We start from the raw sequence: 22750 nt of genomic DNA, 5'->3' as shown, positions 1-22750 counted from the left end.
GAACTTCTGAGTCACCAGAGGGCAGAATAACTATTCACTGGAACCAAGAAATCCTATAGCATCACAGTAGAGCCCAGGAAAAATAAGCTTTTTAGAGTTGGTGGAGTTTTGAGGAAAAGGCAGCTTTTCAAAGACCAATTAATATATCTTTTTAACAGAGTTAATTAAGAGGTCTTTAATATGATATTTTAAAAAAAAACCCTGCAAAACAGACTGCCAAGTTTGAAAAGACTAACTCAGTTCTCTGACTTATTTTTAATGACAAGCCATGCATTTCTAAGGGCTTTGATCATGCAAAACCTTGATACTGTGCCTTCCACTATAATCCTACTAATCTGAATGCAAGTGCTGCCTGACCTGGGTGCAAGTACTTACACATGAACCAAATATACCAGATCAGAACTTCCAGAAAGTCACCTCATATTAGGTTTAAATAGTTCACTGAAAACTCTCTCAAACTACTAACTCTTTTGAACTTTATCATGAGAAGGAAAATTGTTTTATGAATTCAACACAGGGAATTATGTCTTTGACACAAGTTTCATGAGTTTGATGAAAAAAATATAAAGAAAATTGTATTCTATGAACAACAGGAAGCTCATCTGCTTCATATATCTAGGTGCTATTGATCCATAATTGTTGAGTGATATTTTATAAAATAATGGACTGAATTAATAACCATGCAGATGTGTGTCAGGAGGATGGGTTGACATAACTGATATAAAACCTGAAATTCTTAGACTCACTAGATAGCTCCATGTGACAATAGTTTGCCCTTCACATTTTGCTTTCCTAAAGTATGTCAGTTCTCTCACTCTGCTTTCTTCCAGATCACAACTATTCTGTGAAGATACCAGTGTATATTTTGACATTAGCTTTCTATCATAGAATTTTTTGCTAGTATATAATGACCTCCACTGTTTGCTTTTTCCTCTGTTCGCTTTTATATTGGCTCTACAGCCTGATGAATTTGTTCTCACTTCATGTTCTGTTATTTCCTCTAATGGATAATAACTGTTCTCTCATTTTCCCTTTCCTTTTCCTGTGCTGTTTCATCACCTACATATTTTCAGAACAGTCCTACCTTAGATTTTTTCAAGAGATGCTGTTTTATTACTGTCAGTGACAAAGATAAAGGAGAGTTACAAAACTAGGTGCTGTTTTCCAGCAGAATTACAAAACTATCCATGCTGGTTTACTACTATCAGAGACTTCTGGAATTCCAGTTCTCAGGTCAGTTCAAAGGGGTAATCAGTTTTATAGTCCTTAGAATTTGTTTTTTGACTTAGTAAAGGCAATGGCAAAGATTCTGAGCAGCCCTAGTATGATAACGTAAGAGGTAAAAAAGGTACTTTTACCTTATGTCTTCTGTAAGTTCATCAATCAGCTTCAACCACATCTCAGCTAATCGGTTTTCAGAAATTTTAGCCTGCATTTCTGATTTTAAGGTGGATAAGTTGTGTTGCTGAGAAATTTAAAAGAAAAGGATTTGCACTTATAAACTTCCATTGTGGTTTATGGTCAATATCAGTTTCAAGACTTTAATCTTACTTATTGGTATGTATAAAGCCCAAATCAAAAAAGATTCAGATGTTCAAACTTCGTTAATATTTAACAGGATTATTCCTATGTTCTCACTGTATTTAACAATACATGATATTGCCCTTAACTTCCAAAGCAAATTAACAGTTCTACAGACTTCACATGCCCCTACCCAACACCAAGGACTCTTCCTTCCTGTGGATTTCCCTGCAGATTCAAGCGGGAGTGTGTTGGGCATTGCCAGAATACAGACGTATGATTAGCAGTGCTGCTTGTTACACTGAGCTATGTTTAATTTTGAATAGGAAAAAAGGAGGGAAAAGTGTCTGAAAACTGTTCCATAATTTGCTCAAAATGTAATTTTTTGATTACACCCTAAAAGAATAAAAGTAAAAATGAAAAGTGTATTAGCAAAAGTGTCTTACCAGTCTTTCAGCCATGTTTAGGATTACATTCACAGGGTCTAATCTATGACTTATGTCCTCCCAAAAGGAAGTCAGCGTTACAACTGGCTTTGTGTTTGCCCATGGCAAGTAGTAATAATAATTACCTGGTGTGAAACATTTGTACATTAGAATTCATGGCAGGAATACATACTCTACACTGCACAAGTTGCTATATTTATTTCATTTATGTACTACAATTCATTAGGAACATACAAGCTAGTCCAAACTTGTAAAAGGATTTGTATTTTTCAGCCACTGCAGTGTCTGTTGGGTGGTAAACTTTTACTTCAAATTGTTTCAAAACCTAATGTATTTTTTTCAGTGAATTATCTGTTAACACGTTTATTATTATTTCCTATAACTTATCATGTAGATAGCACATTAATATCAGTGTAGCTCTGAAAAAAATGCAAATAATTATTTTCCATAGTAAACCTGATTACTTCATTTAATACACAGAAAAAAAAGAACTCCTATTGTTTGAAGTTAATAAAAAAGTTATAACCAAAATATATTTCCCTGTGGTCTAGCTAGGTTGTTTTCTTCTTGGCTGCCAGACACCTGGTTTAAAAACAAGTTATTTTATTCTAAATCAGAATGTTCAAAAGGTATTTTCTCTACTTAATTCCTAGTTTTTAGATACCTGTAAAATAATGTAATTGTTTTCTTGCCAATTTTCCCATGCACAAGTAGTACACGGTTAAAAGATTTCATTGAATTCTGTGAAAATTTCTTTAATAACCTCATTAGGTTTTGCAGCATGTATTCCATAAATATAACTTAATCTCAAAAGCTGTGGAAAGCCACATACTCCTTTCTGACATGTTTTCAATAAGTTTTTAGTGAAGTTAGGCCTGTCATTCCAAAGTCATAAAACAGCTCCTTGAAAAGAGAAATTTACATTATTTTATGCCCATACCAGCAGCATTCTTACCATCAAAAACAGCACAACTGTACTGAGTTGTTGATGCCAAAGGTTTACAGGTGGTATCAAACTTGTTGCCATAGTTACCAATACTAACTTCAAACTGGATAGGCTCACCAGTGTCTTGCAGCATGGTAGCAGAATGAAACACAGCAGCCAAGCAGAACTTTCGTCTGCTCTGGTATTTCTACGAAAAGAACCTTTTTAGTTGTAGTTGTATTTCAATATTTGTAACAAACAGGATCCACAACTATAGAAAACAAGAGCACTTTCTTAATGGAAATAGTAATTTTTATATTTTTACTATTTTCTGGGAAGCAGCCAAAAAGAGATAATTTGTGTATAATAAATTACAGTATTCAAGATTATAAAAATGTTTCAAATGAACACTTCATACTATGAGGACATTAAATTTTTGTAGCCACATGATCAACAACCACCTCTCTTAATTCTGAGATTCAACTCAATAGTTTCAATTGTAGTAAGTTAGATTATTCTCTGAAAAAAATCAGCCAAGGCATATCTTCATTACCAACATTGACAATAAAACAAAGGTTTACCTGAACAACCAGTAAGTCATCATTAGGAATCATCTCTAACTTTTTATTAACAGGTTTGCTTTCAAGTATCGTAGATAGTTCAACCAGAATTCTCCCTCTATAAGCAACTCCTTCCCCCTGTAACATAATCACACATTGAATCCAATTTTATATATTTCTCCTGCAGTAGCATATTTTCTTTAGTTGTACATGATTCTGGCTTCACTGAAGTGTTCTCAAAACTTCTGCAGAGGCATGGCTGTAGATATTTGAACAAATGAAATAAAGCAGTTGGCTTTAATTCATGCTAGAAGTGAAAAACATATGTTTATTAAAACAAGGAAATAAGAAATACAAATGTATGCAGAGATGCAGATAGTGAAGAACATCAAAACCACTGCTGCTCAAAAACACCTTTAAACTGAAAACAGGTAAGAATGCAAAATACTATCATACTTCCTTATTATCATAAATATATTATTCAAAAAGAAACACTAAAGGAAGTGTAACGTGAAGCAAACAAAAAACCCACATTAAAATTAATTAATTAATTGACCAAGAACAATTGGGTTTAATCCTTTTATTAAAAACAATGAATAAAGAAACTGACCTTTCCAAAGTTTAATTCATCATATGGGTCTGGGAATCCAGTGTATTCTCTTGGACTTCCATACAGGTTTAGGTAACAAGGCCCAAATGTCGGTAAAAAGCCAACTTCAGTTTCTCCAGTGTTTGCTAACAGAAAACATTACCATTATATCTTTGTTAATTATCGTTCAGAGCCAGAAAAAGTTAACATTACTATCAAACCCAGTGGAACAAATGTTAGATATTAGTTAGATATTAGTTATTAGTAAAGTAAAAATACTTCATTCTCTGGGTATACTATATGAATTTAAAGTAATTATACCAGTGACTGTACTTGTTCCTAACTTCCTTCTTCATTGTACAATACTTACTAGATACTGCTTCATGCAGTAAAAAACCCATGCCCCAATCCAAATATCAGGTTTTCACTTATGTGAAAGAGTAATACACTCTTATGTTAACAGAAAACATTTTCTAGAAATAAATGAAACTGAGTAAAATGATGCTTGCAATCATTTAAACACATACGCCATTGTTCTAGCTAAACAGATACGAAAAAGATGCACACTGAGCAGAAAAAAACCTACTGTTTAGAATAGTTAATCCTACCGTTCTAATTTTTGGTTTAATTTTTCTGTGGTTATACTTCAAAATACTGTAAAATACAGACCACTGCAAACTCTAATCATAAGTGCCGCAGTGCATTGTTTCTCAAGCTCTATTTTCAGTAAGCTGTAATTCATTCAAGACTGAAAGCCTGCAAACTCAATTCTCAGTTAATTCTGATGACAATAAACTCTAATTTGTATACTATTCTTATTCCATGACTAACAAATGAAAATTTCTCAATGTCTTAATCTAGCTAAAAAAAATAATAATAAGGATTTAGATATTTTTGTCAGTTTTAATAGCTAAGCTAGGAAACTGCATACCAGAGCTATTGTTTATTTTCAAATATTTAAGATATCTAAGAACTTGAAAAAGTATTTCCATTGCCAATGCTTACTGTCGTAATTTTGTATTTTTGAACAGTGTTCTGGTTTTCAGCAGAAAAAAAATATATAGGGAAGCCTTAAATGTATTACTACTGTTGTCTTTTGTGTTTGCATTCATGCCTTCCAAATTTATTAGATGAATGAGATTCTAAAAAGCTCATTTTATAACCAGTTAAACTTGGTTTAAGGGAGTTAATTGTTCTTTCAGGAGCAATCAAACACAAGCCAATATTATTGACTGATAAAATTGATGAGTAGTGCAAAGAGAATTTGAACAAGGTAAGCAACACATGCAGAAAAATACTGCATAGTTTTGAGCAAACAGGAAAGATTCTATATTCTTTTCCTTCTTGTATCCTAGCTTCTGTCTTTGAACAAATGACTCAGGTATTAATAAAAGAGGAGAATCAGGTTCTAAACCTTGCAACAGATAACCACTTAGAGTGATCTGCGCAGAAAGGTCTCATTTATCACAGGAAAGGATGGCTGAGATAAGAAAGTGAAAATAAAGGGTTACACCTTGTATGACTCTGCCACTGTGACTACTGAGTGACATTAATGGATAATAAAAATGAATATGACATCCTGATGTAATTTCCTGTCAACACAAAGTCACATAAAATCTGTAAAATATAAAGATTTGCAGTTCTCTATTTGGCATTTGGATACTTTCACAGTTACATCCGAATCAGAAAAGAACAAAATTTAAATGAAAAAGAATTCAAACTCTTGTTGGAATGCAGTTCAATTTTTTAAAGATTCTAATACTAAACTGCTCACACCAGATCTTGATATAACTAGATTTAAGGTAGAGATCTGTGTTGAATTAATACATTCACTACTTACAGATGCTAATAAATTAAACAGAACATACATTTAAAAATAAAATGAAACAAACAAAAAAACACCCCCTTCCAAGCCTGGAATAAAGAGTATTTTTTTGTATTTGTTTACATTTAGAAGGCCGACAATCATGTACAACAAAGTGATTCTGAAAAATTATTTCAGCCTTTAACTTAATATTACATTATTATGAAAGAAAAATAATACATGAAGAATGTGTGCAGATGCATGTTTGTTATCTTTCAACTGGTGCAGTTGTATTTATTTCTCACTATACAAATATTTACCACAAAGTCTTTAAAAACTGGATGCGAACCTAGACAGTTATGTAAAAAGCTGTCTCTCCAGGTTGTAACAGAATCAGATTTCATTTTTCAGACTTTATTTATATAGCTAGCTAAGCAAAAGCGAAATAGCCACTAATTAATTTAGGCAGTTATTTATTTCTGCAGAGCTCTGCAGCTGCAAATATAGTTGCAATCTCATAGCTAAATTAAAAATTGCAAGCCATTGTTAGACTAAGCACTTTATAATCGAAGCAACTGCATGCTCAACTCTAAAACACAGCTTGAAGCACCAACCAACAGAAATATATTCAAACCAGTTCCAGTGCCAAAACTGTTTTATGCAGTTAGTTATGTCTGATACTCTTTAATTATAATGGTGAAGTCTTTTAGACATGTTATTATTAAAAATATTTTTTAAGATGATGGGTTTTCTTAGGAAATACTTCTCAGTTTGGGCAATGGAAAACAAAATCAGTAACAGCTGAAGATATAAACCTTCATATGATGAAGCCCCTGTTCCCGAAGATGAAAATTCTATATTATGGAAAGAGAAGAAATTACATGACAAATGACAATAGCATTTTAAAAACAAATACATCACAAAGCAATATGCTTTTAAAATAAAGTCGAAGGCCTAAGAAGTAAAGTTCATGTTGGCTAGAATTTTGTTTCCTGATTAAAATATGAAGGTATTTGTCTTCCTGTACAATTTCAAAGAAAAAACCCCCAACATGTAGCTGACAAAATATATTGTTTTGATGCTTCTGTTTCAGCTTTGTATAGTGCTCCCGACAAAATAAAATTTTATTTTAAAAATTATTTTAAGATCTTAAAAACATTTAAGAAAAACATTTCAGGGCCCATTAGGGTATCTTCATTTACTGAAGATCATAGTTTAGTTCAGTTTCCCAATCCTTTAGAAGCCAGAACAGGCTCAGGCATGGCATTGACCTCAGGAGAAGATAATCTGTGATTTTACATAGACATGGCTATTCTGATGTCAGTACTTCAGTAGAGAGAGAATCCAGATAAGATTTTCTCAGTTACTGAGTGCCTGGATTTGAAGTATAAATGAGCTGTGACTCAGAAGCAGATCAAGTTACACACTTATGTGGGTAGTACAAGTGAGCTTTTCAGAGCTGAATGTTCTCCAACAGCCCATCCTTTCTGCCTTTGATTTCCCATTGCCTTTTCTTGTAACCATTTCTTTTGCTCCTAGTTGTGTGTGTGATATATGAAAAGAATGTTTGCACAAAGTCTTATTTCAACAGCAGTACTTCTAAGAGGACTGGGTTATAAACTTGAAGTTACATGACTGAACATACAGTTCCATCCAGTAAGATAAATACTTGGCTCAAGTCGCTACAGGATTGGAGCCATTAGTTTTGTTTTTAAACTCCTGACATAGCTATCAATTTAAGGACAAATTGGTCTGTCTCATACAAGTACATATCATACAGATTTTATAAACACAACAGACAAAAATAATCATAACTTAGATTCTTATTGCGGTTGTGGTGGAAATGGTTTTAAGCCAGTGTCCTTCAACCTTGTGTAGATAGTCAGATAAATGCCTGTTTAGCCATGAACTTTACAATTCTGTATGAACAACTAGTAGGGAATACTATGTTCATTTAAAAGATAAAACATTTTTACTGGAAAATTAACACAGAATCTTTGTCATGGAGCCAGCTCGATTGTATGAAAGATCTTGCTATAAAAAGATGAGGAGATTATAGATCACAAAGAAATAATCAATAATCAGTAATCACTGTATAAGAACATAAATGTAACAGGATTTAAAAAAAAAAATATATATTTCCCCAAACCTTGGCACAAAAAGTGTTTCTAATAATATTGTAAAGTTTTATCACATATTGTGCAAGGGGACAACATGTTAAGAACTTCATATCCTGCCTAACTGAATTTGTTTTTTTGCAGTTAAGCAGTCCTGAGTTCTAGTTTTTCTGAAATTATATATCCAGTCATAGGATCCTGACTGAAGCACCTAAGTTAATTGTCTGTGATCACAGCATTGCAATTAAAATCTTCATCTGTGGAAGCTACTAAAATAAGGGTTACTAAGTAGTAATTTGGAGCACTCATGCAATGAGCTGCAGTGCCTATTTCCAGTAAGCTACTGATCAGAGCAGGGACTGATCCAAGTTCTCCCAGTATCTGAAAGCAGCCTAGTAGTATACAGGAAATGAGCAGGTGTCTCTAGATCCTGTCGGCTAGCTACTCTGGAATGTTCCCCAGCTTTTAGATTCTCTTCCCAGAGAAAGAACAGACACGCTTATAAGGTGGCAAAAGAAGTCTTGCCTATTATTGCCCAATAAAGTAGTGATTCTGAAACAGTGACTCAGGACTGCTTTTAAATTCAATATCTTATTAAGTATCTTAGTAAATTCACATATCTTACGGTAGACTGTGATATCAAATAGTTTTCTGAATTGAGGAAAATATCCACAAATTAATTAATTAACATATATAACAAAAGACTGAATTTTGAATTAGTTACTGATATTTCCATGATGATGCGGTTTAAACATTAAAAGTTTAATATTTTGCTTTAAAAAGTCCCACAGTATGTTTTCTAGGAGCATTGTTTTGAAAATTCCAGAAACAGATAATCTTGCCACAGAACTGGGGAACTATAGGAAAATACACTTTCTTAGAACAACAATCTTTGCTATTTCTCGTAACAGAAGATAGTTACATACTGCTCAATCAGTTACCTTCAACTTCTCCTCCAGAAGAAGCAATTTTTGAGAGACTTAAATATGTTGTTCCTACTACATCATTTTTTGTAAGACGATCCCTATAAAAAGAAAAAAAAAAGAGGAAGATTTTATTTAAATATAATACTGGTCATCTCACGCAGAAGTAAAGTACCAAGTGACTAAATGCGCTCCAAGACAGTGTACTCACATTTTATATCACCTGGAATACTTTACTAACACAGATGGTAATGGCTAGTTACACAAGTGGTCTGTCTCATGAAGAAGTCATCTGACTTTTACACTATCACTGGAATAATGTCAGTGCTCACTGCAGAAAATTAACAATACTCGCATCATACTAATCAGGTCTTTTGTAAAGAAACCATAAAATAAGATTCTTAAACACTTGCTTAAATACTCTCATAGGCTGTAAAAATACCTGACATCTATAGAACCAGACTTTTCCTTCACTTAATGTAATTTATCTTGTATAGTACTTTGATTAAACGTCGTAACTCACCAGTCAACAACTGCAAGCTTTATTTTCTCACACATGGAGGGAAACTGAAAAAAAAGGAATTAAAATAACCCATTACTTATTTCACCACTGCAATGTTAATGCCCTGAGTTCCAAAAGGATGGCTGTTTTCTACAGAAACAAGAAAAAAACACTGACCTTTATTTGAAGATAAATAATTTGATTCCACTCTGGATTAGCATTTTTCTCAATTACATTTGTGCAAACCTGCAAAAAATTAAATCAACCCAAAGAGAAAACAGACAAAAAAGCATATACTAGCTATGATTTAGGATAAAATCACATTCTGTTTGCTAAGATTAGGAATAGTAGTTAATGATGAATCCTGAGTGGTTTATGCTGCAATGAACCATTAGTTTTCAATTGGTAAATACAGCTAAACTGATCTGCATATGCAGTATTAATGACTATTGGAGGGAAAAGAAAACTGAAACGGTGTTTAAACCTGAGACTGGCATTACCCTACAGCAAAAAAGTTTGTTATTTCCACTAGCTACAATTTAGTGTGTTTTTACACTAGTACTGATCTCTATTTATCACAGCAGAGAAATGAGACGAAGGAATGACTTGATTCCAGATTTTTTGCTTTATGCAGATTTTAGAGTAGATGAAAAATATATTCTATGGGAGAGCCTATATAATTTGTTAGTCATGTCTACTGAAGATCTTCTACATTACTGGGCATGGCAACCTGACTATACAACATAATAAAGGACTGACATTTTTCTTCTTAAGAAAAAGAAAAAAGATTGGCTAGCAATGAATATAGATTGTGCAATTGTGCTTCAGCTCAAATTTTGTATTCTAGGGAACACATTAGTAATAAAATGTACAAATGCTGTTAACCTGTCCAGAAAGATCTGTACCATCAGTTACAAAAAGCAATCAGGAACAACAGGTAGGCAAGCAATCTGGCATGCATCAGTTCCTAGCATTTAGTCATACATTCCCCTTTTATTACTCATCAGCTTTACACCCATTCTACTGTACCTTGTAGTTTGTCCTCATTTTACAAAGTGAACTTTAGGGATAATGCTTTTTTATTTCCATAATTTAAGTAAACTTCAAAATTTATAATGGCATATGAAATCTGTTCTCAGGACTACAATTAGAATGCAATAAATTACCTTTTTCCCAGCAAAAGAAACTTCTACAAATGGATCTACCAGGTTTTTTTTGTCTGCTTCTCCTCCAAATATTTCCTTAACAGTCTGTGCAAAAGCATCATCCACTGGAGAGGTGTCAAAGAATAAATTAATTTTACACTTTTAAATTATTATTGTATTTATTTATTCAGCCTAAATAATAAATTGCCTATTGCAATCCCACCAAAATCAACCAGCTTACAGATCTAGGTAGGGTAAAGTCTAATCTGATAAGCAAAATTCTGAACAGTGTTGCTAGTAAAAATGGGGAATTTAGGCTTAGGAGCAATTTCAAGAATATAAATTTTTGAAACACCATGAAGAGTGTTGATGTGCTTCTGAATGTAGCGGCATAGTTGTATTTGAAAAACATTATGCATGTACCTGTAGACACTGTCATCTGTAGTCACAGATATAGGTGAGAAATTATGCTAGGAAAGGATAAAATGCAACCTATATCCTATCAGAAAACACATATGACATATAATGAGAGAAAGAGCCTTTGTCTCAGCAATATAGGGTTGACACAAGTAAAAACTCACTAAACAAATTAAGGTCAACTGCTTACAAGCCCCCCTGCCCTCCAAAGATGTTTATTTAAGCTTATGGTGCCCAACTTATAGCCCATGAACTGCATGCAGCCTTCTGGGACACAGCCAGTTCCTAGTTTACTTATTTCCTGTGGCCACTCAGGAGCAGGTTGCTGGCAATCACAGCAGTGGCTGAGTGATTTCAGCAGTCCTGTGGCCTTTCCCCCATTGCTGCAGCTATGCACACCTATGAAGAAGAGTTAATAGATTGCTGGGAAGATGAGGGTGCAGGGGACCATGAGTAGTACTACTTATCTACTAGGATCTAAATGGCCTTAGAAAAGAGGGCTGCAGGGAACCAGCTGTCTGATAACCTCTTGAAAGTGGGCAGGGATTGGGATGCAATGGGAGGTTGACACTGTATACTTGAGCTAGACGTGCACAGAACATCCAGCTTATCTGCAAATAAACTGTACTTGAATGTTAATTACTTGCATGTAACTTCTGTGATTGGAGAAGGGCTAATGAAGATGACCCTTTCCCCCTACGAGAAACTGTGTGGCCCACTCAGCATGACTAATCTAATGGGTAACAAATTTATCCATTACAAGAATTAAGTAGACTTATTGAGCATTATCAAGGGACTTGAAATGGGTTACTTATGCCATCACAGAACTACTGGCTCAAGTATAATAACAATGTAAAACCCTCGTTTTATGTTCAAGGAATGTTTCTGAATAGCTAACACAAATATTTCCAATGGTAATCAAATACACCGATGGACATGTAGTAAGAAGCTACATACTTTGTGGAATGTCCTCAGCTCTGTAGATTTTGAGAAGGAAAGTGACCCATCGAAGTGCAATTCCAGCAGGCAATAACAGATTGCTCTCCACATCATCACTTTCATTATCTCTTTCCCTTTTTTCAATCTGTCAGGAAATAGTGATACATAGTATGTGGTATATAAGAAACACAGAGTAATATACAGATTTAAGGCCATTAGTTAAACCGTTACCCACAACACTCCAGATAGACTCTTGTCAGTTTCATTTTACAGAATGAGTTTTTATCAAGCCAAAAAAACTAATTCTACCTAAACTATTTTATTTACATTTTTATGGCTAAACTACTCAATTGCAGGGGGCCATTATAATCACACTTTTAAAATCATGATCATTAGATAATGATGATGATTTTGGCACTCATACAATGCCAATTTCATGCAATTTTCATACTCATCTCAAGATGAATATTGTGGTAAGGCATCTTATGCAATTAGAAACTGCATGGAACTCTCATACAATGTACCAGAACTTACTGCTTCCTTCTTTAAAAACAAATAAGAAATGAAATATTTCACCACAAATAACTAGACATATCCTTGTGATTTCAAGAATCATGAAGACAGCAGAAAGGAAGAGTTAATATATATAAATATATATATATATATATTAACTATATGTATAATATATATTTTATATATATATATGTGTATATATATATATATATATATACTATATCTATAAAGAGAAGGAGATCTTCCATGGTTCTGGAGACCATATTATATTTAACTAAGGAGTAGCAGAATGCAAAAATCTCAGGCAGGAAGAACAGCAGAACTTAAACTACAGACAAGAGTCAAATACCAAAAAATGTCACACAGGCAAGAGGGCCTGTTTTTGACATGACAGAATAGCAGACAGTTAAGGACTGGACTGTTAAAACTACCTACTGCTTTCATATACATCAAAGTACTTGTGCCTAGATTGTAATTATTGATGGGTCTGATTTTCACCTGGCAAATATCTCCACAGTCTTGTCTACATCACATAGTAGAGACATTCCTGACTTAGTTCTTGAACTGGTATCAATACATTGCTCACCCTGATTAGCTGCACTAAGGAGAATTACACATTAGCTTGTGTGCAGCACCAGGCTAACACATCTCTACTTCTTCCAGGATGAGAAGAAGTACCTACAAATGGTAGAACAAACCCAGAGCTGGTCCTGAGGTTGCTTAATTGGACAGGATAACAAAATAAGCTTTGTATTTAGTAGTGCATGCCCTTAAACCAACTCGTAAATCTTGTCTTTTAAATGCCGCTCACAGTATTGCAAAAATGTCAGAGGGACATGAATAAATATCTGTGGGTGGAGAGGGGAAGAAAAACATTTAAATGAAACTTACTGGTGGCTCATCTCCAGTTCCCAGGACAAACATGCTGACTTTCATATAGCCTTTAGCTCCTGAATTTGTATCTTCAGGATCACTCAGCAAAAGCCATTTTCTCATGACTGCATGGCCTAAATTAAAACAAACACCACCACTTGCCCCCAGTCATATCCATTGCAAAAAGACAGAAATCATAAAGTCAAATTCAACTGTTCCAAGAACATGCTTATTCTAAAATTAATTATGTAAAAAAAATATTCTGTCCTAGACAGGTCTCAATAGTGCCATTCAAAACAAGAAATGTAGTGGTGTTAAAATGTTGTGGCATACTAATTCAGAGACATAATTATAAAATAGTTTTGCATTATTTTTCACATCTTAGGGCTTTGATAAAACTAATATCCAAATTTTAGGTGCTTCTACTTCATCTTGAAACCACTGAAAGGAGTTATAGATTGTTGGATTTTTAACAGTTAATACTTAAATGATCAATCTCAAATACCTTTCCATTAACTTTCTTCTTTTACTTTAGAAATGTAATGAAATGTTTCAACTTCAAGTTTCAATCTAGCAAAGAAGCTCTGAAGTAACTGTTACTTACCAGGCTCATCATAAACATAGCCAATGTCAATCTGAAATAAAGATCAAAGTCATTACCCTCTGAAGAAATACCAAAACAGAAAAATGCTAGGGCAACTCAAGTTTTTCATGAGTACTTCTGCACTGTTCTCTTGTCACAAAAAATAAGAAGTTTATATAGCATATTCTTGGAGGGAGAAAGAGAAAATACCTTACATTAAAAAATGAGGGATTCAGAACAGATATAGCAGCCAAGAAGAAAATGCAAGAGATGTATCACAACTAACAGTTAGTTAGCAGTTACTTTCTTCTTTCCCAGATCCCCAGGTTTTCCATTTATCTGACACACAAGATGTGGCTAGCCTATTGCTTCTTGAATTCCCCATGTTCCTCCATTATTTTATGTTCAGACAGGCTTTTCAGAACTCTTTTGTTTCTATTTCCTGCTCAACATCTCATCCTTCAGTTCCAGAAATGAAGCTTGTTTTTGATGAATAATAATTTCCTTTTTCTTTTATGAAGATGATGATCAATTCCCCCTCCCCCGTGTCAAATCTGGACAAGACTGCACAAATACCATGACTGTATTCATTGTATCAGATTTTAAACATGTTCAGGAAGTATGTTTGCTCATGGCAATTTGGGCTAGTTTTCCTTGCAGGTAATGTCTGAAAAGGTACTTTTCTAGAGAGAATTACCCTTAGGGTTTTCTCCTGGAACGTGTGCCTGCAGGAACAAAAAGTAGCTGAATGACATGCTGATCAATCCTCCACAGAGCAATATACCACTGTCTGAACCACTAGAAATTACATAGATAATAAGCAGTGAGAAGCAAAATCAACCTGCTTTGTGGCAGAAACCGCTTCATTTAGGAAAAAGCACTCTTCCTCACTTGCATGTTTTTGTGAAAAGCTGGTAGAGACCTACTGAATTTATACAGTACAAAATAAACAAACAGAAAATACAGCCAACACTGACATTGGAAATCTTGTAATAGGGGATCCTAGTAGCCATTAAAATTGTCATGTGAATTCTTTGTCTGTATTGCTTTAGGAATATCTTCAACAGGCAGATGTCTACGTCCCAATATTGACCATAACAAACACAAATAAAGACAGTCTCATTACTTTCATCAGAACCACAAAAATCACTTTAAGAGACTTTTCCACCATCTCTTTTATTTAACAAACTTCTGACCAAAGGAACACCTTTCCACATCACTTGAGAATGTGTATCTTTATGCTGCCATATATACCACTATTCTGCCTCTTAGCTACCTAATATAATTATCTCTTCAAACCCTACCTCATATCAAATAATCCCCCGATATCTTTGGAAGAAAAAATTTACCTTTGGTAAATATTGTTTTCTCTTGGATGCAAGTTAGAGAACTTGGTATATAAAACATATGATTTTCTTTTACAATAATCTTCTATTCAAATAAGAAAACTGTTTACTACTGCTTTGAGCAAATGGTCTCCAGCATGAGAAGCAAGACATCATCAGGTAATTCTTTGGCCCCATGCTAAAGCAGTATAAATTTAAACATTTAAACAAGTGCTTGAAAAATTTCCCTCATTTTATTTAGTCAAGATATGGATGTTGTTTCATACCCACCTTAAATTCTCCCATTAAACAGTCTGCTCGTAGAGAATAAGAATCATACACCTAAAAAGACAGACAAGCATGAAACAGGAATGTTCCTTAAACATCATAGTGAAATGGCCAGACAACACTATATGCATACAGCAGCCTTTTGAACATGCACCATTTTTTCTTACCCGAATGCTAACTGTTTCATCAAACAACTCTAAAGGAGTCATGTGGACATTGTAGAAAAATATCTGTTAAGGTAAAAACAAACAAAAAACCTGTCTCAAAATGACAAACACATAATTCTCTGAACAGAAAATGCAAGAACATTATTTTAAGAGGTTTGTGAAGCATGTCTGCTAGAGTACTTTACCCTGCCTCCTTGCTGGACTCATATGCTAATTTAGCACAGAATAAAAACCTAAATTTAGTAAATAAACTTAGTAAAAAATAGACAAAAGACAGTCACAACTTCCACTTGAATGAATGCAGTAGGCAAAGCTGTGCTGCACACTTTCAGCACTGTTCTTACTCCTTGCTCTGTACTTCACATTTTCCTCAGGGGAACAACTTTGTGAATTACAAAGTTTGTTCATTTTCCAGGACATTCAATCCTGGTCTAGCCATCTCTGTTGTAGCTGTCAAAAAAGTCTTGTTTAGGTGCTAGTGATAGCGATTGTAATGATTTGCATCTTTGAAATCCAAGGCCACAGGAATAAATCTGATATTTTGACAACATGAAGATAGATATACTATTTATTAGCTTATTTGTTTTATTAATAGTATATACCTCACTAAGTCTGATCTTTGAGCCCACCTATACTCCAGTAAATACTTTATCCAACAAAAGGGAAGGGTACATAAACATGGCCCCTCCTATTCCATTTTTCACCTAGTATGGATACTGAGACTACCTAGGAATTGATTCAATACAAGGTGCAGCTGACTTTCTCCCTTTCTGATTTTTACCACTGCTTCATAAATCTTGACTGCTACCTACAGCTTAGTTCATCTCAAAGTTTTGTAACTTCCTCGTTTTTGCCTGCCTGTGTTAAACATGCTTGCCACCCAGTTCCAAAATCTTCTGAATATGCCACACATGTTCAGATAATGAGAGTTATCCCTCAGCATTCTCTCTACTAAACTTAAGCTTTGCAACATCAGTCTTCCAGACATGGGATAATTCTTGTGTCCCTTACACAGCATTGAATTCTTTCCTGTGTTTCAGTGTGTTTGTGTGTCTGGACAAAGAAATCTAGTTGTGCTTTTGCAAATCATGGGTAACAAGGCAATGACATTTCCAGATTCAGTGTGGCAGTTTTACTGACCCAACACACTGCACTGAAAGCTCATCTGCACACACCATAGAGGTCTACAATGATTCCTAATTAATTTTTCTGTGATTTTATAACCTGCATAGAACAATTCAAAGTCATTATTATGTCACATGGCCAGCTGTATCGAAGAACCTGTTCCATATGTTTCAGCTGAAGTTTGACTTCCTTCTGGATAGTTTTATCTATAGTGATAGAGATGTGTTTAGTGATGTGAATACTTAAAGGCCTGGGAACTGCAAAATGAATATTAGCCATAATTACCCTTAAATATTAGCAAATTCTTATTCATTGATCATAATGAAAGCAGTAGTATCTATTTTTCTACATTTGATAGCATCAACATTTCAACCACAGTATTCTTATGCCACTCACTTCATCAAAATATGGGTTGTTTCCTCTTTTGATTCTTGTTCGGTGTGTCTGGCCGCAAATATGAACTTTGACTACTGGTTTTATGTTATTTCCAAGTAACTGACGACCTTCAATGACTCTAACACGAATCTGAAAAAAAATATTTCAAATATTTATATTAATTCATTCCCTATATTGCCTATCATCCTGGTGACAACAATTTCTTACTATACCACCAAAAAAGTGACCCAACACCCATAGCAGCTGGCAGATATGGACTGGGCAGACTTTTCAAACTTAATTATGATAGCAAATATAATTTACTTGAATTTTACAAGTTGGGAATAATTATTTCAGTAGAAGTTTTTCACTTGCTTTTACCATTTACTTTTAAAGCTGCTATTGTAGTTTGAAATCTATACAACTATACAATAAACAAGGTTCATCTAGATTTCAGTCAGAACTGTACAAAATTGGACATGTCTATAACAGGCAAATTTGAAGAATACTTTTGAAATACAGGCTTTCAAATTAAGAGGCTAATTGTGTCTATAGTGCATTAGATTTGCACAATGCAACATTAAATTATGCTCAGGCTATGTGAAAGAAGCAATGTCATGCCAGGCAAAAAAAAAAAAGAGAACATGCAACATTTAATAAATCTATTACCTGAAAGTCTTGTGGTTTGTTAGAAAGGATTCTCCGTGTTTTCTTTCCTTTGGTGATGCGTTTAGCTAGCTGGGTTTCCTTTGTGCCACTTGGAACTGTTGGTATGATACCACCAAGTGGACCATCCAAGCCATCTTCATAATCTCCATCATCTTCTCCATCTCATACAGTAAAAAACCCAGTGTAATTAATAAACAAATAGTACATCTTGATGTTAAAGTTACAGTTAGAGTCTGATATACAAGAGTTCCACTCAAATTGTATTATTATCTCATTTGAACAAGTTTTTTTGCTAATACATGCTTCCAACTCCTTTTGAAAGCTAGTAATTTTAGCCTGCTTAAGAACAAATTTATATCCTAATGAAACTAACTGTCCCTCTTCAGGATGTAGACTATGTAATACAGTTTCCATACATTTTTTTGAACCAATTGAAGTTTTAGTAAAGTACAGTTTAGCTGTATTTGCCACCAGACCAGTTCACAATACACCAGAGGTGGTTAATTTTATTCTAGTTGGAGCTGTTTCCCAGCAGCAAGACCAGGCTACAGCATAGCACTGGTTTTTACTTCAGAATCTTGAAAACATGAAGACATTTAGGGTCTGCCATCCAAAATAAAACTCTGAATCCTCCTCCACAGCATTTAACTGTGGAATAAGTTAAAGTTTCTTACTAAGCCTCTTTGACATTGCTGAACTCACAATACCTCCGTGGAAAGCTGTTCTACAACCACATAACACTACAATACTGGATCATACAGTGAGATTCCAGTACTGCAAAACAGGATCCTTAAATATCTAGACCACAGAACTATGTCATACTCATTGTGTTTCTTTTCTTAACTGAAGGGCAGTGACTATGGTAAAATCTACAGGAAAAACAAGATGTGTCTCTGATGGTTAGCATTAACACAATGTTTGTTAACTTTATGAATTAGTTTGCCAACACAAGGTGATGATCACTTGCCTCAGTGATCCTTGTAAGAGACATATGAAAACACAGAGATTGACATACCATGTATTTTATAACCGGACGACCCCACCTCCCTAACATCTCTCAAAATCCATCTGCCTGGATGGATCCATGCAACTGATGGATTACACACCCTGAATTACACACCCTGACTTAGCATTTAATTTTTAATTTTTGAAGCTGAGCTGCAGCAATTTCAGATGGGGAAGTGATTTGATTTCATGGGAAATAGATATTTACAATAATTAACTAATGCGTGTTTGATAATCTGCACTGAAATAATCTTCATGCAGTTGCTGGATACTAGCTAAAAACCTGCCATGTTTTATTTTACCTGTATTAACTTATAATTTAAGTACACTTTTAAAAACCAATCAAAATAATCTCATATAAATGAATTTGCATTTTTAGCCTTCAAATCCATATTTATATAACATTATTTCAGAGTGTAATGATTTAACACACAGCTTTTGTGTTTGCATTACTTATCTTTCCACTCCCCAAGAACACCTCTCAGTGAAGACAGTGGAATCAAGATTTCCCTCACTGAACACTCCTCATTTCAATTTTTTCCATCTTACGTTATTATCTATCAACAGATAATGGTCAAATAGATTTATTTCTCCTCAAACACATGACATTTATTTACTTCTTTCTGCCTGGATATCAGGGTAATTATTTGCCTGTCAACTGCAAAAACCCACTGTTGCTTCACAGTTCTTTTAAGAGAATGGAAAACCAGAGGATCTCAGAAACACTCTGAGCAAAAGCCTGGTTAATATTATAAATACAGGCCAAAGAAAATTCCCTACCAATCACAGTATTAGGCTAGTCAAGTATCAATCTTAAAATAAGATACAACAGTGTCTTTCAAAACTTACTTACTGTACAGAAAAAAACCCAAAAGTTTAATGATTTAAGAAAATCTTTTCACAAAGCTCCCTGACATTGAAAGTAATAGAATATATTTTTCCAAAAGTGTGGCTTCCCTGCTTTTTTGGTTAGCCCTAGCATTACAGCAGATAACTGCTACTGTTTCTTTGAGCATCCAAAACCTTTTCTTTCCTAAACAAAAGCCATTTTGAAACGTTTTTAAGAAACATAATTCTTTTGTAACCTGATTCCACTGGAGAAAATGATGTTAAAAAACATTTTATGTCAGGAAATGCCCATTTTCTTCCTAGCTGTAGTTTTGAATCATCCTTAACTTTTTAAAAATCACTATCTTGCAGTCTTGACATGCTTGCTTCTGGTTACATTTTTTTCTGATGAACAATGCTGTTGAATCACTTTCTTACCTTATCTAAGTATCTCCATGATCTTTTAACAATAATGTTCTGAGAAAAGACTGAAATACCTTCTTGTGTATTGGTCCCTCCTGGATCATTTGGATTTGCAGGTCCAGCTGGTGGTTCATATCCTACTCCCAAATCAATTGTTGCCTATAGAGAAATACACTTTTTTTTAAATGTAGCACACAGTATTCACAACAATTGATTTAAAGCAGTAAGTTGTTCTAATACCGTACATGAACAGTTAACTATTCACAGTCACAGCACAGTTTATAATAAAATTTCAAGTATTAGTAAATTAATAAACTGTTATTAAGCTATATATAAACGATAAAGACTACACAATTTGCAGATAAAGGAACAGGCTCTAAAATAATATCTAATGAATGGAATCACTGTGTTATATTTAGAAAAATCTGGCATAATACAAGTATATAAGAATTTCTATAAATGTTCATTTATTTAGTTCCACAATATTCATAGCAGACTAGGTGACATCCTAAATTTGCAGATGGAAGAACAAAGGCAATGAAAAATAACACTATCTGATCAACAACATAAGAAGTCTGAATCATAAGTAAAACTTCCTATCTGGCTCTTCTAATTGCTTGTTCATACCGCCATCCTGGAAGAAAAACACTATGTCATTTTCCATTCTAATTACAGAATTGCCTTTTTTGTGCTTGACTACAGTTTTGGATTATTGAACAAATCATTATTATTCCTAGTTGCCACAGTAACATGAGGAGTCAGCAAAAAAAGCCCAACCCTGTGACCAGCTAAGCATGATATTAAACTACGGCTGACAAGATACTGAAATTACCCTTAAAGCCTCTTATTGTTATGTGTACTAGAATGAAGTGCCTTAACAGCTAGACTGCACAAATACAGTCAGGTCCCAGTTCTAGAAACTACTTAATTAATGACTAAGTTAATGACCAGATAATAACTCTGTTAAATATAAACATGTGCTAAACCAAGTTAAGCAAGTTCTTGTGTAACTTTCTGAACTGAGCTGGCAGTGAACATGTACATGATTATGTGATTTCTAGAACCAGTGCTATGACACAGGTGAATATTAGAAAGAATACAGAGAATACAGCAAAAAAGTGCATATGGGAACTCCATCTGGTACTTAGGAAAATGCTCTTTTTAAAGATCAAGATGATTTCCATGCATACTTTGTGGCCTATAGTATTTGTAAGACATATAAATACATACACAGAAAACAATTTATCTAACTTGAAGGAGATTAAACAAACTCAGATAGTACAGACATAATTATGTTAGAAATTCCCTCTGTCTGGAGGAAAAAATTTCACAAAATTCCAAGCATTTAATTCATAAAGTAAAAATAACTTGAAAATATTTCTGTTTCACTGTTAGCCCTTTTGCTAGAGCATTATGATCAAGAATACGGTAAAATAAGGAAATGTAAGCCACTCACTCCAGTTTCTTGTCCCCTTTCATTCAGCAGAGGTATGAGTTTGAAGGGTAAAGATCTACTTTGGTTACCTACAAGATCCTTTAGTGCTATGGATGCACTGCCAATTAATCTGAAATGAAGTAAAAATCATTATTAGAATGCAAGTATACATCAAACAGAAGTTCCTTTTTGTCTTTTGCTAGTGCCTGTTAGTCAACCAAATAACTCCAACCATGTCTTGAAAACCCAAGACACAATAAAAGATCATTGCAAATGTTACGTAATTATTGTGTACTGCTAATTTGTATTTTCTGTTTCACTGCACTTAAATGTGCTTATGCTCTTTAGGGAAGAAACAGCTTTAACCTAAAAGAGGTTATAAAACTAATTTTTTTGTGTATTTTTAAAAATAATCTTCTGTATAACTTTCAACAGCCATGTCACTTGTTTCAGCCATTGAATTCTCATTGGTAAACTAGAGGAGGTAATACTTTCTTTCCCTATATACCTTTGCACACTCTCAGATGAGAAGTAATGTTTAAAGCTAGATATGACAGATGTTGTACTATACAGAAAGAGACGCAAAAAGACATACATCTCTCTACTGAAAACAATGAAACAGAACAAATACAATCAATGTGCTTACTAGAGGCTTCACAAAATTAATCTTCTTGCCCATACTCTACATTTTGGAATAGGTTCATCTCCTTGACTCTAAATTCTCAGAATGTTTCAGCATGGCTCTAAAAGAGGCCTACCAGAGGAAGCTGCCCAGGAGATCTGACATTAGGTGGCAGACTGTCCTGAGCCACTTCCGCCTGCTTTGGGACTGCCTCTGTCACCCCCATCCTCTTCAAAACTGCATGAACTTTTAACCTGAGAAACTTCTTTTAGGCAGAGTTTCTAATAGTGTGGCATTGGTCTCATGTATTTCATTCCCATAGTATGCAATAACAGTTTACTCCTATACTGAAGTGGATTATTGGAATAACTGAGATTTTTGCCAATGAAAAAAACCCAAGATAATTTCACCTTGTAAATATTATGAAGAACATGTATTACAAACAAAATACCAGCTTTGCTGCCAAAGCAGAATAAAGATCTCTACGTGGAGAACTTAACTGAGGTCCCTTTGAATAGATTACAGTGGTTTTTCATGGAGAAGCTAAGGATGCAAGGGCATTTTTTGACATGGAGCAAGAGTATTATTACAGCTACTCTCAGGTGCTATGTCATGAGAACATAATTTACTT

The 22750-nt window shown here is 34.2% G+C and overlaps 1 protein-coding gene across 3 annotated transcripts in view; it reads right to left on the bottom strand.

The window, feature by feature from the left end:
* Positions 1-22750, bottom strand: part of MYOF (myoferlin) — a 71309-nt gene that overhangs the window by 31723 nt on the left and 16836 nt on the right. For 2 of the 3 annotated variants that reach the window (XM_026851077.1, XM_026851075.1), the window contains exons 4-22: positions 21519-21627; positions 20137-20221; positions 17807-17967; positions 17159-17287; positions 15638-15700; positions 15474-15524; positions 13879-13909; positions 13293-13408; positions 11907-12033; positions 10554-10657; positions 9565-9633; positions 9409-9452; positions 8904-8986; positions 6661-6699; positions 4063-4187; positions 3474-3590; positions 2923-3100; positions 1968-2092; positions 1359-1465 (exon numbers count right to left, since the gene is read on the bottom strand). In XM_026851077.1, the coding sequence (XP_026706878.1) occupies positions 1359-1465; positions 1968-2092; positions 2923-3100; positions 3474-3590; positions 4063-4187; positions 6661-6699; positions 8904-8986; positions 9409-9452; positions 9565-9633; positions 10554-10657; positions 11907-12033; positions 13293-13408; positions 13879-13909; positions 15474-15524; positions 15638-15700; positions 17159-17287; positions 17807-17967; positions 20137-20221; positions 21519-21627 (1863 nt within the window). The remainder of the gene's footprint in view (positions 1-1358; positions 1466-1967; positions 2093-2922; positions 3101-3473; positions 3591-4062; positions 4188-6660; positions 6700-8903; positions 8987-9408; positions 9453-9564; positions 9634-10553; positions 10658-11906; positions 12034-13292; positions 13409-13878; positions 13910-15473; positions 15525-15637; positions 15701-17158; positions 17288-17806; positions 17968-20136; positions 20222-21518; positions 21628-22750) is intronic. The other variant, XM_026851076.1, reaches the window with a different exon arrangement.

The sequence above is a fragment of the Athene cunicularia genome, assembly GCF_003259725.1.
Source record: "Athene cunicularia isolate RWA chromosome 6 unlocalized genomic scaffold, athCun1 chr6_part1, whole genome shotgun sequence".
Lineage (NCBI taxonomy): Eukaryota > Metazoa > Chordata > Aves > Strigiformes > Strigidae > Athene > Athene cunicularia.
The sequence above is the reverse complement of the archived record's forward strand: the minus strand, read 5'-3'. Positions and strand labels throughout refer to the sequence as shown.